The sequence below is a fragment of the Macaca thibetana genome, chromosome 2 (assembly GCF_024542745.1).
Source record: "Macaca thibetana thibetana isolate TM-01 chromosome 2, ASM2454274v1, whole genome shotgun sequence".
In the NCBI taxonomy this organism is placed as follows: Eukaryota; Metazoa; Chordata; class Mammalia; order Primates; family Cercopithecidae; genus Macaca; species Macaca thibetana.
The window spans coordinates 149,725,709-149,752,004 of NC_065579.1; the positions used below are offsets into that span (position 1 = coordinate 149,725,709).

At 48.2% G+C, this 26,296-nt stretch overlaps 1 protein-coding gene across 1 annotated transcript in view; it reads left to right on the forward strand.

Moving 5' to 3' along the window:
* The window catches only part of ITGB5 (integrin subunit beta 5), a 122,592-nt gene that overhangs the window by 64,776 nt on the left and 31,520 nt on the right, over positions 1-26,296 (forward strand). The window contains exons 6-10 of the mRNA XM_050781635.1: positions 673-834; positions 2,271-2,366; positions 4,442-4,531; positions 13,024-13,158; positions 24,813-25,242. Of these exons, the coding sequence (XP_050637592.1) occupies positions 673-834; positions 2,271-2,366; positions 4,442-4,531; positions 13,024-13,158; positions 24,813-25,242 (913 nt within the window). The remainder of the gene's footprint in view (positions 1-672; positions 835-2,270; positions 2,367-4,441; positions 4,532-13,023; positions 13,159-24,812; positions 25,243-26,296) is intronic.

Below are 26,296 nucleotides of genomic sequence, written 5' to 3' on the forward strand. Positions count from 1 at the left end.
TTCAGCTGTGCCTCAGTCTGAAGACTGGATACATTTCAGATAGTGGAGCAGTAAAGGGAGAAAAGGGATCTGATTGACTTTAAACACCAATGTGGCTCAAGTAACGATTGGAGTGGTTTATATCTACCAGAATAGATGGCAGGTTTTACAAACCCTCAAAAGACAAACCCACCTATTGGTCATTTGAGTGCTCTGTTCTGATTGACTCAGGTCTAATCGGGGGACTGACATGTTCACTTAACTATCATCTTAGACTAGCCCAGCCAAACAGGGGATGTTGATGGGGGAGCTGGTGGGGGGAAGGTTAAAGATTGTTCTGGGGAAGGAAGAGTTGCTGAGGCCAAAAGAGGAAGCGTCCAGGAGGATCAGCCCTCAGGGGACATCATTGAAAGGAGCAGAGAAAAGTATGATGGGCTGGAGGGAGGGGGTTCCAGGTGCATGGGCCGAAGTGGGCAAAGCCTTGGACATTTGTCTGTGTGCATCTGGGCTTCCCCAGTCCAGGCTGTCTCTTCAGAGCACTGTGGAATGGTTTTGTGAGTGTGCCCCAGGTACACATGGCAAAGGGAATGCCTCTGCTTCAGGCCATGACTCCGGAGACGGACCAGTGCCCTGCATGACCAGGGCAGGAGTGGGCAGAAAGACTGGTGTACCCATCCACCTTCTGTCCTTCAGGAGAAGATTGGCTGGCGAAAGGATGCACTGCATTTGCTGGTGTTCACAACGGATGATGTGCCCCATATCGCATTGGATGGAAAATTGGGAGGCCTGGTGCAGCCACATGATGGCCAGTGCCACCTGAACGAGGCCAACGAGTACACTGCATCCAACCAGATGGTGAGTGCTGGGGACCAAACCCCCATTCCCCGATGCCTCTCCTGTGACCCTGCCTGTGGTCTGAGTACTTGCCCAGCCTTGAAACCTTTATCTGGCCCTCAGTATTCACTGGCTTTCTGATCCATTCTTGGTGTTGGGTTTCATTACTCCATCTTCTCCAACTGGGTTTCCGGAACTCCTAATTGACTTACAACATTTCTCAGGGATTTCTGTAGCTGGTTCATCTTTCTGCCAATGTGCATCTAAATGGGGAGTGTTTGGTTGGGATACAGATGGCCCAGGGGAAACAGGATAGATCTCATAGTGGGGAGGGGATCTTAAAGGAGGGTGGGTGCTATGCCTGCAGAGGCCATAACTGGTATAGAAGTTATAGGGCAGGACTTCCTGACTTCTAGGCATGGACTCCCAGAGGTGGTGAGTTGCCTGTCAGTGTCAGTGGTGGGCAGAGGTGTTCTGCACGGAATGAGAACCACAGTTATGCAGTTTAAAAGAATTTGTGCACAATTTCAAGCGTATATAATAATAGACCAGCAAAATGAACCCTACATGCCCATCACCCAGACCCAACAATGATCAAGATCTCGCATACTCACTATGCAATTTTCCCCCCAAAATCTCCACCCTTTTCTTTCTCAAATCCATTCTGGTGGCCAAAGAGGAATTATTCCCAATTTTCCTCCCTAGAGAAGCCCATTTTCTCCAGTTTCAAGAGGTGGTCGGTGCCCAAGCCTTCCATCTTGTCTAGTAATAATGGAATCTGAAAAAAGGACTATAACTGTAGGACCTCACCAGATGCGGACCTGTACCCATCATTAGTCCTCAGAATCCCTCAGGACACTGTTAAACTGCCTCTCAGCTTCCTCTCTTCCTCCTCTCTCTGCACCCCTGCCCCATGGCCCAACTTTTAGTCCAGAGCTCGGCACCCTCCTCTGCCCATCTGAGCCACAGCAGGATGAAGCAGGACCTGTGGGGGATGTTGGCAGGCCTAACCGTTAGGCATAGGAGAAGGAAAATAATGCAAGGAGGCAGGGAGGAGAAGTCTTAGAGGAGAGAGGAAAGGTAAGAAACGCTGATGACAGAGGGTGGAATGTGGTGGCTGTTCTCTAGGGCATCCCCACTTGTCCCCCTCCCTGCTGAAAGGATGGAGACACAGACCAGATATGGAAAACCTCCACTCATCACCTCTCCACTCTGGGATGAGAGGAGTGAATCTAGTTTGGTGGATGCCACAGGGTCCTTTCCTTGAGGGTCTCTTCTACTCAGTTCCTCCGTTAAGGAGCTACCAAGGAGGCTTAGTTATTAAGGGACTCTAAGGGGCCACCTAAGGAAAAGGTGCTTCCCTGGCAAATGCTGGCTGCTGAGTGTGCATTGGAGCCAGGTGCTGGTATCTGCACCTGTTAGGAATGTCATAGCCTTGACTTTTGCCTTGGCCCTAGGACTATCCATCCCTTGCCTTGCTTGGAGAGAAATTGGCAGAGAACAACATCAACCTCATCTTCGCAGTGACGAAAAACCATTATATGCTGTACAAGGTATGCTGGGAGGGAGGGAGGCTAGTGATTTAATTCTAGGGGCCAGGCTGACCCTAAGGTGTTTGGGAGATTAGAATGTGGGGTGGAGTAGAGGGGATGGTGAGGAGTGTTTACAGCTCTGCCTATATATATGGGGGAAATTCAAAGGAGGGGTGGAATATAGCCCAGTCTTGATCTAATGGAAAATAATAGGATGAAACAATTAAGCATTCGCATAGCAGTGAAGACCTTACAAGAAATTTGAACATATAGTATCTAATTTGATTCTGAGAAAAACCTTGAAAATAGCACAAATTCCCATTTTTGGGGGTGATGAATTGGAAACAGAGAGAGGCACACTCTACTACAGAAGGAAAATACAAAATGAAGATATACCCAAAGAAAAGTAAGGCATCTCATCAGGCTACATCACTAATCCCAATATTCCAGAGCTTTATGCCTGAGCCTGCAGACTATAGGAGACCAGTGGGCCAGTCTGGCACAGGAATTCCCAAAGAAACCAATAAATGTCCTGAGTGAATACAGCAGTCTGGGTACAGGTCTGTTCCATCTAAAGAAACTGTTCCAGGTCACCCTGGACTACCCCATTTAGTCTGGGGCAGGAATTCCCAAAGAGACCAATAAATGTCCTGAGTGAATAGAGCACTCTGGGTACGGATCTGTTCCGTCTAAAGAGACTGTTCCTGGTTTACCACAGACCATCTTCAGAGACTCCCCACATGAACATGCTCCTTCTCAGTCACAGATGAGCCACGTTTGAATTACAGATCTCCTCGGTGTGCTCATGTAAGCTAAGTGTAAACTCGCCTCTGAGATTCTTTTACATGGTGAAGCAATGAGAACTTAATCTGCAATCCTTCTCCACCCTCCACCCCCAAACAGCTGGCCATAGTTCCCTCTCCTCGCTCTTAAATGTCCACAAAAGAACCTTTGTCTGATTGTGTTTTTCTATTGCTCCTGCCTGAGATTATCACTGATAAAATGCCACTTACATTTTCTTGAGTTCTTTATCCTCCTTTAGTCCAAATCAATGTTAGAAGATGAAACAAGGGAAAAGGATTGTTTTTCTTTTTTTGTTTAGTGGAAGATAGCAGGATAAAGCCTATTCAGGGCATGATGGTGTGTGCCTACAATCCCAGCTACCAAGGAGGCTGAGGCAGGAGAATCTCTTGAACCCGGGAGGCAGAGGTTGCAGTGAGCCAAGATTTAGCAACCGCATTCCAGCCTGGGGGACAGAGCGAGATTCTGTCGCAAAAAAAAAATAATAATAAAAAGAAAGAAAGAAAAGTTTTCACTTACAAATAACGTTTTATGTTTTTAGAGGGCTCAGTTGCACAGACTGTATTGGGTTTCCAGATATTTCCAGAGGGAAGAAGTCCACGTTGGCTTAAGCATCCTTCCTCAGAGCTAAATACACCTTGCTTGGGGGAGGGAGCCCATCCAGTCCCAAGGCAGGGAGAGGGTGGTGGATGTCTCTGTCACTGTTAGAAGTGGCAGACGCAGGAGTTAGTACAGATGAAAGAGGAAAGGTGGGTACTTCAAGGCTGCCCCTTTGCCACAGGACCTCAGAGGTCCTTGGGAGGGTGCCATTCATATCTCAGCTTCCTATTAAAGAAAAGGTCTATACTTGAGACCCTTGGAAAAGTTGCCCTTTTCACTCCTTCTGAACAGATTGAGCAGATCCTGAAAGCTGAACCTGTGAATACCTCAGAGACCGGGGGAGAGATGGCAAGAAACTGTCAGGAGCTGTGACCTTAGAAGATGGGCTTTGAGAGAGCTGTCTGTCACCGTGGGAGGGGAGGGGGCTCAAGACACTATCGTTTAGAGAAAGACCTTGTAAGCCCCTTTCCTATGGATATATAGGGCTGGATATTCCACGGCCTACTGCAACAACTGTTCCTCTGTGCCATTTCTTCTTGCTTTTCCCTGTGGGATATTTTTTAGTTCATGGTGGGAGAAGGTGGCAGGATATGGTGCTAGGAGCCTTTACTGTTCTAGCTCAGTGTAGCAATGCTCACTCTGATGGTTGGCAGGGCAAAATTAACTTATTTCTTCTCTTTACTTTTTTTCCCAAGAATTTTACAGCCCTGATACCTGGAACAACAGTGGAAATTTTAGATGGAGACTCCAAAAATATTATTCAACTGATTATTAATGCATACAATGTAAGTCACCAGTTTCTTCCCCCACTGCCACCTCCCTTCCACCCCCTCCCACTGAGGCCCTGCAGCTGCCACAGGCTCAGGTGGGCAGTTCGCCATGCTGCTCTGCTCCCCCATCCCGTTGAGTTTGGTATCTTCTTCCTGCTTCACTCGGGGTCAGGGTGGAGAAACCCATCCTGCTTGATGAGTCTCCCTCTCACTTCTGCCATCTTGACTCTCATCTGCAGATCTCAGTGAGCCAAGGAGTGGCTCAGACTCAGGCTGGCGGCCTGGGAAGTGCTTAGGTTCTGACACCTCGCGTGGGCAGGCAGTGGTATTCTCCACCTACCCAGTGCCCAGGCTAACCCTGCCACTGTATCCCCTGCATGAGGGAGCAGAGCGTCCACCAGCCACACTGCAAGAAGTGTAAAGCTTGCACACTGAGCTCATCTCACAGTGGCAGGATGGGAATCCCTCAGCCTCATGGACCTCAGCGTAGAGCTGCAGACTAACATGGGAGAATCGACAATCCGTTTTTTTTGTTTTTGTTTTTAATTTTAAAAAATATAGAGAGAGATTGGGGTCTCACTGTGTTGCCCTGGTTAGTCTGATCTTGAACTCCTGGAAGCAGTCCTCATACCTCAGCTTCCCAAAGTGCTGGTTTTACAGGCATGAGCCATCAAGCCTGGCCAAAGAGTCAATGTTTTGCCTACCTACTTAGGATGTGATTGTAATCAAGTCCTTTCAGAGGCTTTGTGAATGGGGCTGTTAAATTCTATGCTATTGTAACATATCATGTGAAGTTGGCCCTAATATAATAAGTGCAAGTTCTTATAGATGTGGTTTAGGTATCACTTTCACATTCCAAGCCACGCATCCACACACTCACCTCCCAAACCTTTGTCTTTCCTACCCTCCTTCCCCTCAATTCGTAACACCCCAGAAGTATTTGACTCAGACCTACCTTCTCTCAGGCAAATGGCAGGCAGAGCTCTTGTGCTGGGAAGTGTGTACCCTCTGCTATCCCTTCCCTTGTGGGTCCCAAGATGGTTGTAGCATCCAGTGCCTACCCACCTGCTCAAGGGGCCAGGTAATTTCTAAACTGGCATTCAGAGTGCCTCTTCCTGTTAAAACTAAGTTATACACAGACTAAGTGTGGCTTAAGTAACATTATTAATCCTAAACTTAGGTAAAATAGTTTTTTCTGGCTAACCTGGGAACCTAAGGAATCAGTGTGGTGTCACGCATCTGCGAGAAAAGTCATCTTGCCGTCCCAGCAGTGACTGGTTACAAATGAGTATTTGGAGCTCAGCCTTTCCCAATGTTGGCCTTGTCCACCTGCCGATGTGGCCCTGTTTTGAGTTGCAAAGTACTGCTCAGCTAGGGGGAACCCTGGGGCTTGGGGGTGTGAGCCTTTGTGTCCTAAAGGCAACGTGTCCTAAAGGCTGCCGGGTGGGCAGCAGTGAGGATTTTTGGCTTGTTTTTCTTCCCTTCCTTCCCCCTTCCCCCCGCCCCGCCATCTCCTGTTATAGCCAAGGGTCCTCTTGCTCTCACAGATTCAGATACTCCCAGAACTTCCTGTTGTGAGAAACTGAAGATTTCCTTCTCTCCTACCCCACTGCCCACATACTAACATCCTCTTTTCTGTTCTCTGGCCTTTAGAGCCTCACCAGATCCCATAGGCACTTCAGAACCCAGAGTGCAGTGAGAGGGTTTCCTAATGAACTTTACACTGTAGTGACTTTCAGATTCCACGGTGAGTGATTTGCTTTACACTTCAGGAAAAGGGGGAACACGTAAGCTGGTTATGTGGGCACAATAGGTCTGTTGAAGTGTGACACCCAGAGAGGGGTTGGGATGTGAGCCTGCATGGGAAGGAGGGGCAGGCCTGTGAATGTCACCCTCTTTCCTGGGGTGAGCTGGTGTGAGCTGTGAGCTGCTTGGGTCTTAAACTCTGGATACTGAACTAAGAGAACCAAATCAAGAGCCAGAACCCCTGCCCTGCCACTCTCCCCTTCCGTCTGAGGATGCCAGAGCTGGGCGACCCCACAGGGCAGAAGGGGCACTGCTGCTGGACCCACTTTCACACGCAGGGAGGCCACCGCTTGCCTCCTGCGGAGTCAGGGCCTTTGGGAAGAAATGGCTGAAGAGCAGCTCATCTGGGCTCTGTGGAGTGGGGTGAGGTCCCTCTTTAGGGCTTCTGAGGAGGGGCCACTTGTCAGCATTTCATTGTCAGCCACCTCCTGAATTCAGAGCTCTGGGGCTCCCCAAGATCATTGGCTGGTGAAGGCCCAGGCCCCCTGCTCCTGGCGGCTTTGATATCGGAGGGCATCATGGCGCACAGTTCCATAGACCTGGCTGGGCAGCCTTGCAGCAGCAGGGAAGGCACACTGCTCAGCCAGCTTCTGTGTGACTGGCGGGCTCTGTGTGTCTGTGCTCCTGCTGGGACCACTGAAAACCGGGTAGCAGGAGGCTTTCTTATTGGTTCCCTGCATGGGATCTCATAAGTGCTTAGCCCTGAGCAGGATTTCTCATATATCTACATTCATTTTCTTAGTGGAAATCCAGGGGCCCAGGGTCAAGGAGTGAGAAGGGAAAGCATTCCCTTTGTGGTAGGCAGAGGCCAGGAGAGGAGTGAGGACCCCTCCCTGCTGATGGGGAGTGGGGAGCAGGGATGAGTACAGGGAACAATTGTTCTGGGCTGGAGCTGCTTTTGGAACCTGGAATGAATTCCCAGAGGAACTGTGGGAACCTGGCACTGTCGCTTGACTCTGCAAGTTAAACTAGTTCCTGTAAACAAACATGTGAAATGATGACTTATGAATGAACTTTGAAACTCAGCACTTTTAAAAATGAGTGATGATGACCAGGCATGGTGGCTCACACTTGTAATTCCGGTGCTTTGGGAGGCCAAGCTGGGAGGATCACCTGAGGCCAGGAGTTTGAAACCAGCTTGGTCAACATAGTGACTCCTAGTTTCTACAAAAAATTTTGTAAAAATTAGCTGGGCATGCTACTTGGGAGGCTGGGGCAGGAGGATTGCTTGAGCCCAGGAGTTCAAGGCTGCAGCGAGCTGTGATCGTATCACTGTGCTCCAGCCTGGACAACAGAGTGAGACTCTGTCTCTTTTTTTTTAAAAAAAAAAAAAAAAAAAAGAAGTAGTGATTATTAGAATACTCTCAACAATAACTATTTAAATCCCGTGGAAAAGAATTGTAAAGCCTTATTGACATGTAATTAACATACAGCAAACGGTACTGATTTAAAGTATATAATGAGTGTTGACACAAGTATATACCTGTGAAACCATCGCCACCATAAAGATACTGAACATGTCCATTACTCCAAAAAGTGACCCTTGATAATTCCCTTCTTCCACCCCATCCTTCAGGTGAAATTTAAAATATATTTATTAAATATAGAAATGTGAAACTGCAAGATATTTGAAGCAAGTTCAGTTGATCAAAGCCATGTTAGGGGTATGTTGGTTTTCTGTGTTGATTAGAACCTGTGATACTGTGGTATAATAAGATATATATACAGGTCTCTACCCCTAGTTCCTAATATACAGCCCCTAAAACCTTTGTAGATAAGGACACTCGGAGAATCTTTTGTTATAATATTTGGTCTTTAACGCTGGTTCCTGACACAGAGTTTCCAAGACCATTGTAATTTCCTGGGTAATAAGAACATCTTTTGTTCTAATGAGGTGACTCTCGGGGGCGCTCCTGGACAGCCTCAGGATGGGGGCTGGTTGCCAGGGGAACCAGACATGTGATTAGAGGGTCGGAACTTTCAGCCCCACACCATGACCTCTGGGGAGGTAGAGAGGGGCTGAAGGTTGAGTGGATCACCAGTAGTCAGCGATGTGACCAGTCAGGCCTATGTAACGATACCTTCATGAAAACCCAGAAGGCCTGGATTTGGAGGGCTTTGGGAAAGCTGTGGGACAGGTTCCTGGAGAGTGGCACCAGAGAGGACAGGGAAGTTCTGCACCCTCCTCACACACCTTGCCCTGTTTCTCTTCATCTAGCTGTTCATCTGCAGCCTTTATCTCTTATTAATACATGGGTAAGTGTAAACAGTATTTCCCTGAGTTCTGTGAGCCGTTCTAGCAAACTGATGAAGAAAGGAAGGGGTTCGTGGGAATTTCAGTGTACGGCCAATCCGTTGGAGGTATAGGTGACAGCCTAGTACTTGTGATTGGCATCTGCGGTGGGGGCAGTCTTGTGGGCTGAGCCCTTCACCTGTAGGACCTGACACTATGTCCAGGTGGATAGTGTCAGAATTGTGCTGAATTAGAAGATAACCAACTGGTGTCCAGTAGAGAACTGCATGGTGTGTGGGGGAAACTCCTCACATCTGGTGTCAGAAGTGTTGTGTTGAGTGGTGTGTGAGCGTAGAGTAGGAAGAACAGTTTGGGTTTTTCCTTCCAAGTACTCATCTTACTTGCTGCTGTCCTGGCCAATGGGAAGGGCTGGGCTGGGATTCAAGCTCCTTGCACTTGGACTTTTCCCAACTTTGAGCCCCAGCACGGGGGCCCTGGTGCATGTGGGGTGTGCCAGGGCAGCAGGAGAGGCTTTCGTCAGCTCTGCTCTCCTTTCACCTGCTCCGCACCCGGCCAGAATCCAGTCACAGCTCTCTCTGGACCGCTTCTGTTTCTGTCACCTCACCGTCCGAGTGGTTTGTGTTGGATTTCATGAGTCATGCAACACATGACTAAGTGTGGGTGTTGGCTTTTACCTCCCCTAGAGTGCTGGCAGACCATCTGTGGGGACATTCTGAGCAGATTTGGGTTGGAACATATGTAACAGATGCAATGGCTGTGGTATTTGGCCAGGCTGAGGAGGGAGCAGAATGGAAAGGGTATGTTTAATTTCATGTCTTGTAGAATCAACTCTGGTGTACACATCTCTCAGAGCGTGAAATCTTCAACTTGGATTTATGCATTTTTTCTTGCTGTGCCAAATTCTTCACTGTGAGAGGTCTTCCCAAGGGAGTTTGGCAATGTGGTGCTTTGCTCTGTAATACGTGCTGGTGAGAGAATCCCTTCCAGAGCTCAGCCGTGGAGCCCTGGGTCCACACGTGCAGAACAGAAGCCCTGGGTCCACACGTGCAGAGGGGACTGGCCTCATGTTGCACCCAGGAAGGCCTCTTTTCAGTGTGGGAGTGAGCAGAATAAGCTGGAAAGCACTGGAGCTGCATGTGGACGGTGACATCAGAATCTGTGGTGTATTTTTTTCCTAGCAGAGCACATGTTTCTCTTTTTGTTGTTGCCATAAAGTCTGCTCCCACCCACTCCACAGCTGGCCCGACTTAAAGCAATTGCAGATGTGACCTAACCTGACTGAGTATTTAATAGCCTTTAAACTTCTGACATTCCCAACATCGTCTTGTTTCCTACTGGAGAAGTAAGGAGTGCACCTTGAGGGGCGAATCTGGTAGGAGTTAATGAAATTTTAGGAGTCACACATAAAAGTCTTCATGCGTAAGAACTGCACTTTGACCCTCTACTATATTTTATACTCCATTCGTTCATTTTTTCAACAGATATATACTAACAGTCTAATGTGTGGCAGGGATCGTGCTGCACCTTGGAAATAAAATAGTGAGCAAAACACAGTCCTACCCTTCAGCACTCATAGTTTTGGGAGTAGAGACCCTTACAACCGGGATACAACCTGACAATCTCTTTCCAAAGTCACAGAGCCAAATTCCTTTTTATTTTTTTATTTTTGTTTTTTACCTTTTCTGTGGACAGAGAGCCAATTTCCAAAGAAAGAAGTGCGTATCAGGTGTGGGGATTAGAAAGAGCCCTGGGTGAGTGGAGAAGGCCTGCACCCGGTCCTGTGCAGCAGAGTCGTCCCAGGCCACCTTTTCCTTGCCCTGACTTCCAGCTTCCATACACGAGAGGTTTGGGCTGCATCATCTCCACGGTTCCTGCTGCCTGAAATGTCTTAAGAGTTTCTGATTCCAGAGACTCTGTGGGTAGCAGGAATAATACAAACTTCACATCAGAACATGGGGCCTATGGCCTGAGTAGAACCTAAGAGTCCATTTCTATCTAATTCTTAGTTGCTGACTCACAGAGTAGGAGTCCAAGTCCCTCTTGTTTTTTCCCGGATCCTCTCCCAGATCCTCCCTTGGGGCTTTCAAGTGGCAGCTTGGGCAGACCTTGCTGGGGAGCGCTGGTGCTTCCTTCCAAAGTTTTATTTGTGAACCACAGGGCCCCCATATTTCAAGTGATCGTTCCCAAGTAATTTTTTACATGCCTTCACTCTTCAGCTCTTTTACGATACTGTTTTATCTCATCCGCATACTTATTCACAGTTATAAATTTATTTTTTAATATTTGTCTTAAGAAATATTTTCATCTACTTGGCCTGAGACCTTAGCATAGCTGCTAAAACATTCATCTGTCTACCCGTCCATGTGTTTATTTATTCCACAACAGATTGTACTAAGTCCCAGAGAGATCTATGATACAGCCCTTGGACTTCACAACATGGTAGGGAAGACAGATCTGTAAATAACTAATCACAGGCAGCAGCTGAGTGCGGTGTGTATTGAGTGGCGCTTTTGTGACCCTTGGCCAGTTAAGGCTGGTAAGTTGCAAAGGGAAGTGGATTTAAGACGGATCGTATTTTTAGAGTTGTAGAAGCACTTAGATAATTTGTTGCAAAGAGAGAGACTTTTTTTTTGCAGAAAGTATTTTCAACAAGCTGTTAATTTGCTGGAAAACTGCATATTTCACTTATTCAACTTTAGCACTATATGCTCAGCAAAAAAGAGAAAGAAAAGAAAACCCACAAGAGCAAGAGGCAAGTCTGTCTGCTGTTCTGTCCAACTGCCACGCTCCCTAGAGTGCACCTGAGAAGGGAGAGGGAATCTGCAGGGCTGTCTGCGGATGTTGGGGTCCTTGTCTCTCATATGGGTGCATCTTGCTGTACTGTGTGTTGAGTGTATAAACAGACAGTTGTTTTAAATTTTCTGGTAAAATATGACCTCTGAATAAAAGCTACTTACTTCATTTGGCCTCAGTCTCCAAAGTGGCATCTTCCTTAGAGATTTTCAAGGAAATTATTATTATTATTAATTATTATTATTTTTAAAGAAACAGTCTCACTCTGTCACCCAGGCTGGAGTGCACTGGCATGATCATAGCTCATTGCAGCCTTGAACTCCTGGGCTCAAGCAATCTTCCTGCCTCAGCCCCCTGAGTAGCTACAGGCATGTGTCACAAGGACAATTTTTTAAACTAATAGACATATGGAAAATTTCACAAACTTTTCACAAATTAAATAAACCTGAGTATCCAGCACCCAGGTCAAACACACAGAACATTAGCAAGGCCTAGAAGTCCCTATTCTGCCCTCTTCCATCACAATCCCTCAAGGGCAACCATTAATTTTGCCTGTTTTTGAATTTCATATAAATAGAGTTATACAATATATATGCCTTTGTCTCTGCCTTCTTTCTAGTAATGTTATATTTGTCAGATTTATCCATATTATTACATGTAGTCATATTTTATTTCTCATTACTGTATGTTATTCCACTGTATGAACATACTACAATTTAAAAAAATCCATTCTACTATTGATAGTAGAATTTCCTGTTTCTAGCTATTACAACAGTATTGCTGTAAACATTCTTGTCCGTGTCTTTTTGGTGACGCATACACTTCTGTTGGGTATAATCCTGGGTGAATGCTAGGTCTGAGGTTGGCCTAAGCTTTAGTAGATATAGCCCAATGGCTTTCTATAGGGTTGCACCAATTTTCACTCCCACCAGCAGGGTTGGGGAGCCACAGTTGCTCTACATCCTTTCCAACACTTGATGTTCTTAGTCTTTATTTTTTTCTGTTCTGATAGGTAATTTTGACTTGATTTTTGTTTGATTCACTGGCTTAAGGATGTAATCCACACATAAAGTTGGATTCTCTCATTATGTAGTTTCAAACTCAGGCATATGGACCTCATCTGATGGGGATAGGTATGGATGTGAATGATATGATGGATTCCTGGAGAAAGTGCCTGCTGAGCTGATTTGAAGGATGATAAGGAGCCAGCCAGGAGGAGTAAGGAGAGGAGCCGTTGTGCAAAAGATCATTACCCTGGGTACACGGAAAGGCTCAAAGCCTGGAGTGCACACTCCAAGACTGAGGAACTGCATGTCTGAAGCCAAGTGTGGGGATGAGAGGTGGCTCTGGAGAAGCAAGCAGGGGATGGGGCATAACCCGTTTGAAGCAGATAATATCATATGGCAGGTCGACCATGATCAACTTCTCCAAACTCACAGAGGGAGACCTCAGGCTGAGTCTAGCAAGATGTTGTGTGAGTGCAGAGGGAAGGGAAAGGATGAGGGAGGGCCAGGGAACCAAGCTCACTGGCTCTTCCCTTGGCTTGGGATTCCTGAGTTAGAGGAAACCACGTGGGCCTCAGAAAACCAGTGTGGGAGCACCTCAGCCACAGCCTTTATTAAATGGTTGGGCTTCATTTTCTCTCTCCGTTCAGAGTATCCGGTCTAAAGTGGAGCTGTCAGTCTGGGATCAGCCTGAAGATCTTAATCTCTTCTTTACTGCTACCTGCCAAGATGGGGTATCCTACCCTGGTCAGAGGAAGTGTGAGGGCCTGAAGATTGGGGACACGGTAAGTCTCACCCCAAGTTTGTATGAACTCTTACTAGCATTGGTCATCAGTCTTTGGGTTCTAATAACTTTTGTGACTTATTAGAGTCCTTTCAGAATTTATATTCTGTTTTCCAATTCAGCATCCCAGAGGAGTCTCCTAAGCCTGTTTTGCATGATGTGTTCAGAGTCTCAGGTGAACTTGTTAAAGAGCCCAGTCAATAGGCAGCCCTCAGCACATTGCTACCTGAGGCTTTCTCGGGTTGGCATTGTGACTTTGGTGTTTTAAACCATTATCCTCTTAGCTTGACACAGTTGTAATCAGGAGGAAGAGTACAGGTGGGAATCCAGGAGACCTGGCCTTCATTCCCAGTCTTCTGCAAATAGCTGTGTTCCTTGGATAATCTGACCGTCACTTTTCCTTTCTGTGAAATGTAAAGAAAGCCACTCCCCCCATTCTGTTTGGTGAAATAGAATGGATGACTCTACAGGAATGGAGGACACAGATGCCTTGTCCAGATTAAGTTTATTCAAATGATGTATGAAGATGTATGCCTGTGCACTAAACCAAGGACTTGGGTGAGGGAGCAGGGAGGAGGACATGTGGGCAACAAGAACACAGACACAGACACGGGCACAGAGGCCAGTGAGTGGTGATGGACAGCTAGCCACACATCTTCTGGGGGTCCTGCTGCTGGAAGCAGGTCATCAGCTCCATTCCTGACTTGCTTTGTTGATAGGTCCAGTGCTCAGTAAACAGAAGACCAGTGAGGGATAATTCTCTTCCACACTTAAAAGAATCTAGTTAGAAACAGAAAAACTATAGAGACCTTACAAATAGATGGCTATATTCTCTTGGCATTCACAGCACTCATGACGGCCAAGGCAGATATAAGCTGACTCATCCCCTGGCTTCAGGGAAAGAACTTGCGGAGACAGGGACAGTCTCGTGGCTGGTAGCAGTGGTCTCCTCGGGCTTCTCCACATTCTACTGTAGATCCTTTCCCATCCCCGTCTTCACACTTGTCCCTCACCCACTTCACAACACACAAACATACCTCTTACCCTTCCCAAATCTTACTGCAGTGCCTCGCTCCCCCAAATAAAGGGACAGTTCAAAATATCATATGGAAGTTGAGAAAATGAAAGCCTCTCATGACTGGCTAGCAAGGCCTTTTCTAAGACATGTTGTTTCCAAGTTTATTTTGCTTTTAACAAGCTTGAAAGAAGGCCTAATCAAGCTGTCAGATGATAAGTCATTACAAATGATTATTATTGATTGATTGATTGATTTGGAGACAGAGTCTTGCTCTGTCACCCAGGCTGGAGTGCCATGGCATGATCTCAGCTCACTGCAACCTCTGCCTCCAGATTCAAACGATTCTCATGCCTCAGCCTCCCAAGTAGCTGGGATTATAGGCATGCATCACCACACCTGGCTAATTTATGTATTAGTAGAGACGGAGTTTCACCGTGTTGCTCAGTCTGGTCTTGAACTTCTGGACTCAAGGGATCCTTCCACCACAGCCTCCCAAAGTGCTGGCATTATAGGTGTGAGCCACTGCACCTGCCCACAAATGATTATTTATGGCTTTTAACTCAGAAGACATTCGTAGAACAAGGTGACATTGCTGTTAAAAAACTCCTGTTCCCATCTTTCTATTAATGTGAACTTTTTTGTGTTTAAATCTCTACAAGTGAAAAACAGAAATATAATTGATGTGAATCCGTCTTGTTTAGCAATAATTAATATTATTTTACATTGGGGGAAAGCCTTATCTCATTAAAGAGGTACTTCCAAAAACATTTTACTGTTTATTTTTAATAATTGTAGGAAGTTGCAATGTATTTATGTTATTTTCATGCATTATAATGATTACTCAATCCAGATGATTAAAAAAACAAAACAAAACACTAATGCTTTACAGTTACAGGACAGGGTTTAAAGAGATAGTTATAAAAAATGAAATGAGGCCGGGCGCGGTGGCTCACGCCTGTAATCCCAGCACTTTGGGAGGCCGAGGCGGGCAGATCATGAGGTCAGGAGATCAAGACCATCCTGGCTAACAAGGTGAAACCCCGTCTCTACTAAAAAATACAAAAAAAATTAGCCAGGCATGATGGCGGGCGCCTGTAGTCCCAGCTACTCAGGAAGCTGAGTCAGGAGAATGGCGTGAACCCTGAAGGTGGAGCTTGCAGTGACAGGGCGAGACTCTGTCTCAAAAAAAAAAAAAAAAAAAAAAAAAAAAAAGAAATGAGGCAGAAATAGCCAAAAATCCCCAACAACATGTAAGTGAATTCTATAGATCTGTGGGTAGAATGTTTGGTGCACCATGTCAGGAAAGCTGAAGGATAAAGTGGGAAATATACCCAAACAAGGAACCCTTTACTTGGAGAAATAGGTATGATGGAAAAGAGAAGGGAGGGGGATGGACTCTCTAATCTAGCATACACCAGGTTTCAGGAAGGCTCTTGACAATTTCTAATGACATCCTTATAAATAAGGCAAATATTTAATAGTATGAGTTGACAACAGCACAGTCATGCAGATTTGTGGCTGGGTGAACATGCTGTCTCAGAGTGTTGATAATGCAGCCAGTGGGAGGACTTGACTGAGGTTCCAATGTCTTCTGTCTGTTGTGTTTATCATTGGCTTGGGTTGAACTCATAGGAGACCTGCTTATCAAATGTGGGAAGGCTGCAGAGCTGGAGAAAACAGCTTATGTTATAAAGCAGGAAAACCAAGATTTAAAAATATTTTTCAAAATTGAGATGGATTGAAATCATGAAGATTAATGTCTTACATTTTAGTTCAGAATATAACTAGGATATAGGAAACTTGGTTTGATAGTAAAAGAAAAACATCTGGCCGATTATAATGGCTCAAAGGCTCAATGCAGATAAACAGTGATTAAAAAAAAAAAGTCCGCCAGGCGCAGTGACTCATGCCTGTAATCTCAATACTTTGGGAGGTCAAGGCGGGAGGATCACTTGAAGCCAGGAGTTTAAAACCAGCCTGGACAATAAAATGAGACCCCCATCTCTACAGAAAATAAACTAGCCAGGCATGGTAGTGCACACCTGTGGTCCCAGCTACTCAGGAGGCTGAGGCAGGAGGATGGCTTAAGCCTAGGAGTTCAAGGCAGCAGTGAGCTGTGATCACACCACTGTATTCTAGCATAGATAACAGAGTGAGACCCCGTCTCTTAAAAAAAGAAAATTAATGGCTGGGCACAGTGGCTCACTCCTATGATCCCAGCATTTTGGGAGGCCAAGGCTTGTTGATTGCTTGAGCTCAGGAGTTTGAGACCAGCCTGGGCAACATGGCAAAACCCAGTCTCTCCCCACAATACAAAAATCAGCTGGGCATGGTGGGGAGCACCTGTGGTCCCACCTACTTGAAAAGCTGAGGTGGGAGGATCGCTGGAGCACGGGAAGTTGAGGCTGCAGTGAGCCATGACTGGGACACTGCACTCCAGCCTTGGTGACAGAGTGAGACCCTGTCTCAAATAAATAAAGATAAATAAATAGCAGGGTGGGCACAGTGGCTCATGCCTGTAATCCCAGCACTTTTGGAGGCTGAGGCAGGTAGATCACCCGAGGTCAGGGGTTCGAGACCAGCCTGGCCAACATGGTGAAACCCTGTCTCTACTAAAAATACAAAAATTAGCCGGCGTGGTGATGTGCGCCTATACTCCCAGCTACTCGGGAGGCTGAGGCAAGAGAATCGCTTGAACCTGGGAGGCAGAGGTTGCAGTGAGCCCAGATCACACCACCACACTCCAGCCTGGGTATCAGAGTAAAACTCCTTCTCAAAATAAATAAATAAATAAATAAATAAATAAAAAGTAATGCCAGTTGAAGCTGTATTTAATAGAGATATTTTGAAACCTCACACTTGGAGTTCTATATTCAGTTATTTATTTTTATTTTTATTTTTATTTTTTTTTAGCTTTAGAGACAGGGTCTTACTCTGGTTCCCAGGCTGCAGTACAGTGGCTTGATCATAGTGCACTGTAACCTCCAACTCCAAGGCTCAGGCGATCCTCCTGCCTCAGCCTCCCAAGTAGCTGGGACCACGGACCTGCACCTCCATGCCCAGCTAATTTCTTTGTGGGTTTGTTGTTGTTGTTGCTGTTTTTGTAGAAACAGAGTCTCGCTATGTTGCCCAGAATCGTTTTGAACTCCTGGCCTCAAGTGATCCTCCTGCCTTGACCTCCCAAAGTACTGGGACTATAGGCATGAGCCACTGTGCCCAGCCCAGTTCTTTTTGAAAAAGAAAAGTGACAAGCAACTATCATGATGTATTGTTTAGAAGCTAGGAAGGTCAAAGGAACTAATGTTTGTTGATAGTACGATTGTAAAGTCAGAACTCTTTTCAGATGCAAAAAAAACTGAAGCCAATTTATGCTGCCCAAAGTGAAAAGGAGAAAGTCATTCTAAATATATTGGGGTTCCTCATGGAAAGCAGGAATACAGTTAGTCTTGGGAAGGACCAGAAACAATCTAGACAATGAGCAGTCTGTGGTCACTAATTCTCTGGAAGGAAGGCATTGTTATTCATGCTGACAGATGGGGAAGACTGAGGCACGAAGCATACAGGTACATAGCCTGTAAGTGTCGATGTGAAAATTCAAAGCCAGGGCTTTCTGTTCTGAAGCCAGCTCCCTCACCACCTTTATCCGGCTTCTTGGTGCCCACAATTCTATTCTACCAAACCTATTTCAAAGGACTCTACCAGCACAAAGTACGATCCTGAGGAACAGGAGCCTCCACGGGAGAGTGCTGCTGACTGAGCCCCCCTGCACCATGTGGGGAGCCCAGCACTTGCGCACTGCTGACAGGCAGCCTGGAATTTGAGGATCAGCGTGACCTGCCCCAGCTCCCCCAGCTAAGAGGCAGTGAACTCACAAGCCAAACCAAGGTTGTTCCCCCTCCACAGCAGGTCATCTCGCTCATCACTGTCTCCCCATTACAGAGCAAACTATATTTGTTTGCATGGAATGGGGATATCCAATGTGCCCTGTCCAACGTGCCCCTTACTGTGGTGGGGGCATTACTGTTGCTGTCTGCCTCTTACAGCAGCTTTGTAAGGGAGCTTTTCCTTCCCCATTTTATGTATGAAAAACTAAGACTCAAAGTGGGGCCTGAGAAGTGTGCCAGAAGCCTCAAGCATCGGGAGCCAAGTTGGGGGCTGCTTCTGAGGCCACAGGGCATGTGTTTGCCCTATGCCTCACACACTTTGGGAGTAACAGCTTCTAGGAAGCATACAGTGGTGTCATGGCCACTTATGGATGGACACTCCAGCGTACAGATTTTCATTTTTACTGGGATACCTCAGAAAAATGGGGAAATTGTCCAGAACTTGAAAAAGATTTTACATGATTTTGCAAATGCTCTGAAAATCTCAGATGTATTGAAGTAGTTTTTAGAGCATTCGAAGTGACACTAAAGAAGAGGGGAACTTCTGCTCAGGCCGGCACCTTTGACAGCTCTCCCTGTGGGATTGGATGGGCCGCAGCCCTGTGGGAACCGCAGGGGCCCTAGGCGACTGACCCGAGCTGGCCCTTTGTTTCTACTCACTGTTCCAGTGTTGTTGTCTTGCTGTCTAAGGGCCACGGTCACATGGCCTCAGCTCCACTGCGAGGGCTGTGGGGTTTTTGTTTTCTGTGGACGAAGACAGGCTGGCACAGGGCAGTGGCCACTCTGCTCTTCAGAGCCAGACATGATTCTGTTCACAAGGGCCACACCAGGCCATGCAGGCCAGGAGAGGCAGCTCTCTTGAGGAGAGCTGAAGGCCATCAGGGGCAGAACTGGCTCCATCATTTGTAGGTTCCAGTGCAAAATGAAAATATGGGGTCCATGTTCAAAAATCATTAAGAATTCCAGCACAGCAACCACAGAGCATTAAAGTAAGCATGGGCCCTTCTGAGTGGGGGGACCCTGTGACTGCACAGGCATATATGTGCCAGGGAGCTGGCCCTGGCACGGGGAGTTGAGGGGCTTTCCCTTTGCGATGAAGGAGAGGGGTCTGTCAATTCCTCTGATCCCCAAGACAGAAGGGGTGCACTTACAGCTGGGACCAGTCTGGTTTTCTTAACCCTGGCCCAAGAAGGCAAACTTTCCATCCCTTCTCTCAGGCTGAACTGTCTCCAAAGCATTGACAGTTGGGCTTTGGCAAGCGGAGGTGCTACTGAGTGTGTATATCCCTCTGGACGTGTGTTCCAAAGCCATACATTTCAGAACTTGCCAGTGACTGTGCTGACATCCACTCGTACTCAGTAAGTGTTTATGTGCCAAATCCCATGCTCACTCAGAATGGACAGATGAGGCCACAGATCAGGGATCTAGTGGAGGAAATAATGTGCAGAGGAGTCAGCTCCATAGAGGGTGACAAGTGCTGTGGGAAAGCCAGGTGTGGCACTGCAGGAACCCAAGGAAGAAGGGCCCAGCACTGCAGAGGGAGCTGTTGGAGCTGAGGCTCAGAGCACCAGTAGGAGTTTCCCAGACAGAGAAAGAGGGGGTGGGCTGGTCCCATCAGTGGGCCTGCCACGTGCATATTGGCAAGATATGTCTGCTAGGGTGTGAAGAGCATCGTCCTTTGGCCAGTGGAAAGCAGCTGATGGTGATGGCCATGGAGGCAAGAGGAGTGGGCTGAGGAGGGAGGGGAGAGTGGCTGGCTTGGGCCACAGTGGCGAAATATACCCGCCAACCTAAGGGGTCTGGCCATTGTTTGGTAAGTGGGTTCCATTCTTTGGTGGCAGGAGTTGAGAGGGCTATGGGCAAGTCAGGGAATGGTGGTGGGGGTAGACAAGAATACCGAGCATAGCTGGAGGGTCTGGGGATGCCCCTGGAGGAGAAGGATTAGGAAAAGCAGGCAGGGTTCAGCTGTCATCAGGGATCTCAGGGTCTGGCCTGTGGACAAGGACACAGCCCGTGTGAGGGCCAGCCAGATGGACCTCGCCTCCTCATTATCACAACTTCCTGCAGAGGTGGAGGAGGTGCAGGCTGTGGTTCTGTGACAACCCTATGTGCTCTGGGTCAAGATAGATGTCTAGCAAGAAGCAGGAGAGGTGGCAAGGGCTGAGGGGCAGGGATGTCCTCAAAGAGAAACAGGCTTAAATCAAACCTTGAAAGCCCCAAATCCAATGAGATTCTCTTTCCCAGTTTTCAATTGTTTCCCTAGTTTTCCTCCCTGTATCCTACACCAACCATCAAAAGTCAGTTTACTTAGGAACTGGCTTCAGCAAATCAGTATGCAAGTGGCTGGCTGTGAGGCTAGCATGGACGCCCAGCACAAAGCAGCCAGTGAACCCCGTCGTGGACTTCCCACAGCACCCCCTCCCTGCTCCTGTCCATTCCTTGGGGCCCTGTAGCCTGTGCCCATCCCAGCTCCTTTTTTGTTGAGATCTGAGCAGATTTGGCATTTGCATTGGATAGCCCTGGATCTGGTGGGTTCGGGTGGGGGCTGGGCAGCCCTTTTGAAAGGGTACATCAGGCCAGCAGCCCCACAGGGGAACTAGGAGAATCCCAATGAAGTTCTAATAACAAGACTGGGCGGGAGGGCTGCTGTGTCTGTGACCTTCCTCTGGAATCTCGGAGCTAGTGAATGGAAAGTCTCCAGGAACTGGGGAGCCTTCAGTATCAGTTGAAGTTCTCAGGAATCAGGGAAGGGACTCGAAGAGGCCTCATTCCAGCTGCCTTCCAGCCTCTCTGGATTCTTTCCAAATCCAGTAGGGAAAATGGACCCTCTGAAAGGAGGGTAAGTGAACAGATTTCTTTGCTGGTCCTGAAGTGCTTTTTATAGCACTTCCTGTGCCCAGCAGGAGCTGAGACCCAGTGGCTGAAATAGACAGAACATTCTCTGGTTATCAGGCATCTGGCTGCACTCCAGGCTGCACAGGGCCAGACAGATAGCACCTCACTTGGACCGAAGCCTTGGCTGGGGAAGGCCTCAGGACCTGCTTGAAAGCTGGACCCTCCTTGTTTGCCCAGCTGGGCAGACAGTGCCTGAATGTTTCTACATGCTGGTGATTGGGCACCAGCACTTTAGGGGTGCCCTAACCTCCCACTTTCTCCCTGACACATCAGCAAGATTCTGGAGACTTAACTCTCACTTTCATTGCTTTAACCCCAAGGCAGGCAAGTTTCCATGGGAGAAGGTTTTACTCACAGGTGTGCACTCCCCACAGTCTTTCAATACTAAATGCCTTTGGCCCTTGGTCCAGGTCATTCCTCTGAAGTTTATTCAGTTTCTGACCTGCAGATGCCTCTGCGGGCCACAGGCTTTTCATTGAACAAGTCCAGCAAGTTGTAGCCCTAGGAGTACAGGGTTTCAGCGGTAACTTGAAGCAAGCTACAGGTAGCTTCAAGCATGTCACTGTAGTGGGAGCTTCCAGCAAGTAGTAATAGGAGATGCAAGCAAGTTTCTCTCTGGGCCTCAGAAGGGAGGGATGGCATCTGCTCCTCAAAAGCTCCATTCACCTCTGCATTCTTGATGGCCCCATGGGTGGCTTCAAGCAGGCATAGTCCCCACTCCCATCCCATCTGTAGGCTCAAATCATTCTCAGCCCATGGCAGAAAGATGTGGAGATGCCTCTGGTCACCACTTTGGGGATCACCATCAAGGGGTCCCTTTAGTAAGCCAGGCTGGCTCTCCCTCCGTACCCCGATGAGGTAGACCTCATTCCCCCTTCTAGGAGGTGATATGCTAAGGAGAGCACAGGCCCTGCTTTAGGCCTGGCCCCACTCCTCCCCAGCTGTGTGACCGTGATTAAATCCACCAATCCTGTTTTCTCTCTGGTAAAGTGAGGACACTTCCTTCTAGGGCATTTAAAAGAGACGCTTGTGGAAAAGTCCAGCACAGTGCCTGGTACATAGTAGGTACTTGGCAACTAATAACTATTAGTGGTTTTGTTTTGTTTTGATTTGTTCTTTTTGAGACAAGATCTCACTCTGTCGTCCAGGCTGGAGTGCAGTGACATGATCATGGCTCACTGCAACCTCCCCCTCCCGGGCTCAAGCAGTCCTCCCACCTCAGCCTTCTGAGTAGCTGGGACCACTGGCATGTGCCAAAACGCCCAGCTAATTTTTCATACTTTTGGTAGAGATGGGGTTTTTCCATGTTGTCCAGGCTGGTCTCAAACTCCTGGCCTCAAGTGATCCTCCCAGTCTGCCCACCTTAACCTCCCAAAGGGCTGGAATTACAGGCGTGAGCTAGTATGCCCGTCCTATTCGTGTTATCCTTTAACCAATTTCATTGTCCAAGTGGATTGAATCTTTACTTACCTTGAGAGACTCCCTGTACCTCGAGACCTTGGAACTTAGCCTTGGAATTGTTTCTGTCAACCTTTCCCCTTTGCCTCCTCCTGCCCTTCCTACCCCACAGAGATGGAAGGTGAGGTGGAGCTAGCCCAAGCTGTGCAGCTGGCCTGGTCCCCCGATTGTCTTCTGATCCTGTGCTCCTAGCTATCCTCAGCTCACCTATCCAAAAGCCTCTCCTGTTGAACCTCTTGGCTAATGCTGAGTCCTGGGTGTCTGTCGTCAAGCCTTTGAAGCAGCAGTTTGCTGCCACGCAGGACTTTCTGCAGGACTTAGAGAGCAGGATCTATCTTCCTGCTCAGTCCCATACCCTCTACCCTCTCCCCGTGTCCTTAGATGTCACAGCATCTGAAGGGAGGCCTTTTAGAACCAGTAAAAATCTCAAAGTAATAGGGATCTATATGTTTAGAAACAGGTATTTATAATGTTCTCAAAAAACGAACATCGTGGGCCAGGCACAGTGGCTCACGCCTGTGATCTCAACACTTTGGGAAGCTGACGCGGGTGGATCACTTGAGGTCTGCAGTTCAAGCTGACCTGCCTGGCCAACACAGTGAAACCATGTCTCTACCGAAGATACAAAAATTAGCCAGGCATGGTGGCAGGCACCTGTAATCCCAGCTATTCGGGAGGCTGAGGTGGGAGAATCGCTTGCACCTGGGAGGCAGAAGCTGTAGTGAGCCGAGATGGTGCCACGGCACTCCAGCCTGGGTGACAGAGAGAGACTCTGTCTCAAAACAACAACAACAAAAACATTGTTACCTGAAGATTGTCCAGTAAATCAGGTGAATGATGACATTTTAAAAATTAGCTATAATGACTGGGTGCAGTGGCTCATGCCTGTAACCCCAGTGCTTTGGGACGCCAAGGTGGGTGGATCACGAGGTCAGGAGATCCTGGCCAACATGGTGAAACCCCATCTCTACTAAAAATACAAAAATTAACTGGGTGTGGTGGCGCGCACCTGTAATCCCAGCTACTTGGGAGTCTGAGGCAGGAGAATTACTTGAACCCAGGAGGTAGAGATTGCAGTGAGCTGAGAGCACGCCATTGCACTCCAGCCTGGCAATAGAGCGAGACTCCACCTCAAAAAAAAAAAAAAAGCTTTATTCCAACCCAAATAATAGAATTAAGAATAGTAATAGCTGAAAGTAGCTTCTAACCTATTCTGAGTTTCAGAATGATCTGAGGAGCCTTTTGAAAAATAAAGACATTTGGACCTAGATCCAGTGAGTCCGTTTGTGGGATGGGCCAGGCCTCTGTCTGTTTAGGGAGTAAGGGAGAACCCACCCCTGAGTAAAACTTCACAACGGCATTTCATCAGGGTGCACAGGCCACCTGTCTGTGTGTCTTCATAGAATCCACAGTGCCTTGCTCCGAGGGACCTGCTGAGTGATTCAAACCTCACACGGCTCTCCTCAGGAGGGTGAGGAGAGGGTGGGGGAGTCAGGCTCTAGTTCCTGAATCAGACCAAGCCTCATCCTTGCTTTCCCTCCATCCCAGCCCTGTGGGCAGCTGACAGGCATCCCTCCCGCACCGTCTGCCACCCAGCCAGGCCCACCTTGAGCCTGTTTCCAAGGCAAGCTGTGAGAAGCTCCTGAATGAGAAACACTTCCTTATATATTCTGTTTAAAAAGAAAAGGTCTGTCCATGTGCACAGTGCATTTCATCAGTGGCGACTCCTCTTTAAGACCTCACGGCATGGGGGGATTGTGAAAGATGCAGCTATGACAAGCACTCACAGAGGAGGAATTGGGGCCCGGGGGTTCGGGGGTGTCTGAAGAACAAGCTCTGGAGTCAGCTGAGCCCTTTGCCAGCAGGCACGGAGCCCTCTCTACGGTGGGCCAGGTGGGTCCCCTTCACCCAGCACCCTGTGAGAGTGCCACCATGCTCCTGCATCTAGCATCATGCCTGGGACAGAGGCAGTGCCCAGGAAATATTTGTCCACTGAATGACTTTTTAAATGAGAAGAGAAGAGGCATCTGCAGTGGGGCTGGGAAGAGGATAGGATAAAAGAGAAAAGAAAGGGAGAACAAGAACTGTGTGAACTCAAGGAAGCCCTGTATCTTTCTGCAGAGGTCCATTTCCTCAGGGTCATGAGGATGCAAAGAGATAATGAATCTTTAAAAAATCGTCTGTCAAATGTGAGCCCACCTGCACATTCTGTTCTCCAGGAATTGTGGGAGCTTGCTGGTTCTGAGGTCTCTTCCTACTCAGGCCACCTCGGTGGTTCTACCTGTGTGCATGGAGAGGGCTGGAGTTCGCAGCTGCTCTTCATCAACGGCCCTGCCCCTGAGTGAATGGGAGACCCTGACTTGCCACAGCCATGACGTCCCCTCTCTTTCTTCTGCCCAGGCATCTTTTGAGGTGTCAGTGGAGGCCCGAAGCTGCCCCAGCAGACACACAGAGCACGTGTTTGCCCTGCGGCCGGTGGGATTCCGGGACAGCCTGGAGGTGGGGGTCACCTACAACTGCACGTGCGGCTGCAGCGTGGGGCTGGAACCCAACAGCGCCAGGTGCAGCGGGAGCGGGACCTATGTCTGCGGCCTGTGTGAGTGCAGCCCCGGCTACCTGGGCACCAGGTGTGAGTGCCAGGATGGGGAGAACCACAGTGTGTACCAGAACCTGTGCCGGGAGGCAGAGGGCAAGCCACTGTGCAGTGGGCGCGGGGAGTGCAGCTGCAACCAGTGCTCCTGCTTCGAGAGTGAGTTCGGGAAGATCTACGGGCCTTTCTGTGAGTGCGACAACTTCTCCTGTGCCAGGAACAAGGGAGTCCTCTGCTCAGGTAAGTGTCCCCAGCAAGCGCTTTAGCTCTGAGCCAGGCCCAGATGCTGTTAGGACACCCTCCCAAAGCCTGCCTTTTACTCGGTGGTGGTAGAAAGTGTCACTACCATGGCTCTCCTTGGAGAAGACAGTGGGCCAGCCTTGCTGCCCGTAGGCAGGAGGTGGGGACCAGTGTGCAGAATACAAAAGCAGAAGGCATTGCCATAAATTGCGGACTCTCAGAGTTCGAGGGGCCTGCCTGTGGGTCATCTACCTTACTTCCCAATTCATGCAGGACTGGCCTGCACAGCATTCCTGACAGGTAGAGATGGTCAGCCTCTTCTTGACTGCCTCCTCGGATGGGGAGCTCACTGGGGCTGGTAGTGGCCATCTGCCCCTTAGCCAATGGATTCATATCTTATTGCTGCTCCCACAGCTCACCACAAACCTGCTGGCTCAAAATGATACACATTTAATCCATTACAGTTCTGGAGGCCAGAAGTCTGAAATGGATCTTATTTGGCTAGAATCAAGGTGCCAGCAGGGCTGCACACCTCTTAGATGCTCCAGGGGAGGGTTTGTGTCCTGGCCTTTTCCAGTTCCTAGAGGCCACCTGTATTCTTTGACTTGCAGCTCCTTCTTCCATTTTCAAAACCAGCAGAGTAACATCCTCTAATCTCTCTGACTCTGACCTCTGCTTCTGTTGTCACATCCTTCTCCCTCTCCTATGGACCCTCGTGGTTACAAGGGACCCTCAGTCGAACCCTGGAAGGTCTCCCTATCCCCAGGTCCTCAGCTTACTCACACCTGCACTGTCCCTTTCACCATGTAAGGCCACACAGTCACAGGGTCCAGGGATTAGGATGTGGACATCTCTGGGGCTCTTATTTTTCCTGTCAGAAATCCCCCTTTTTTTTTTCTGAGAGGGAGTCTCACTCTGTTGCCTGGGCTGGAGTGCAGTGGCACGATCTCGACTCACTGCAACCTCTGCCTCCCGAGTAGCTGGGATTATAGGCGCCCGCCACCACACCCGGCTAATTTTTGTATTTTTAGTAGAGACAGGGTTTCACCATGTT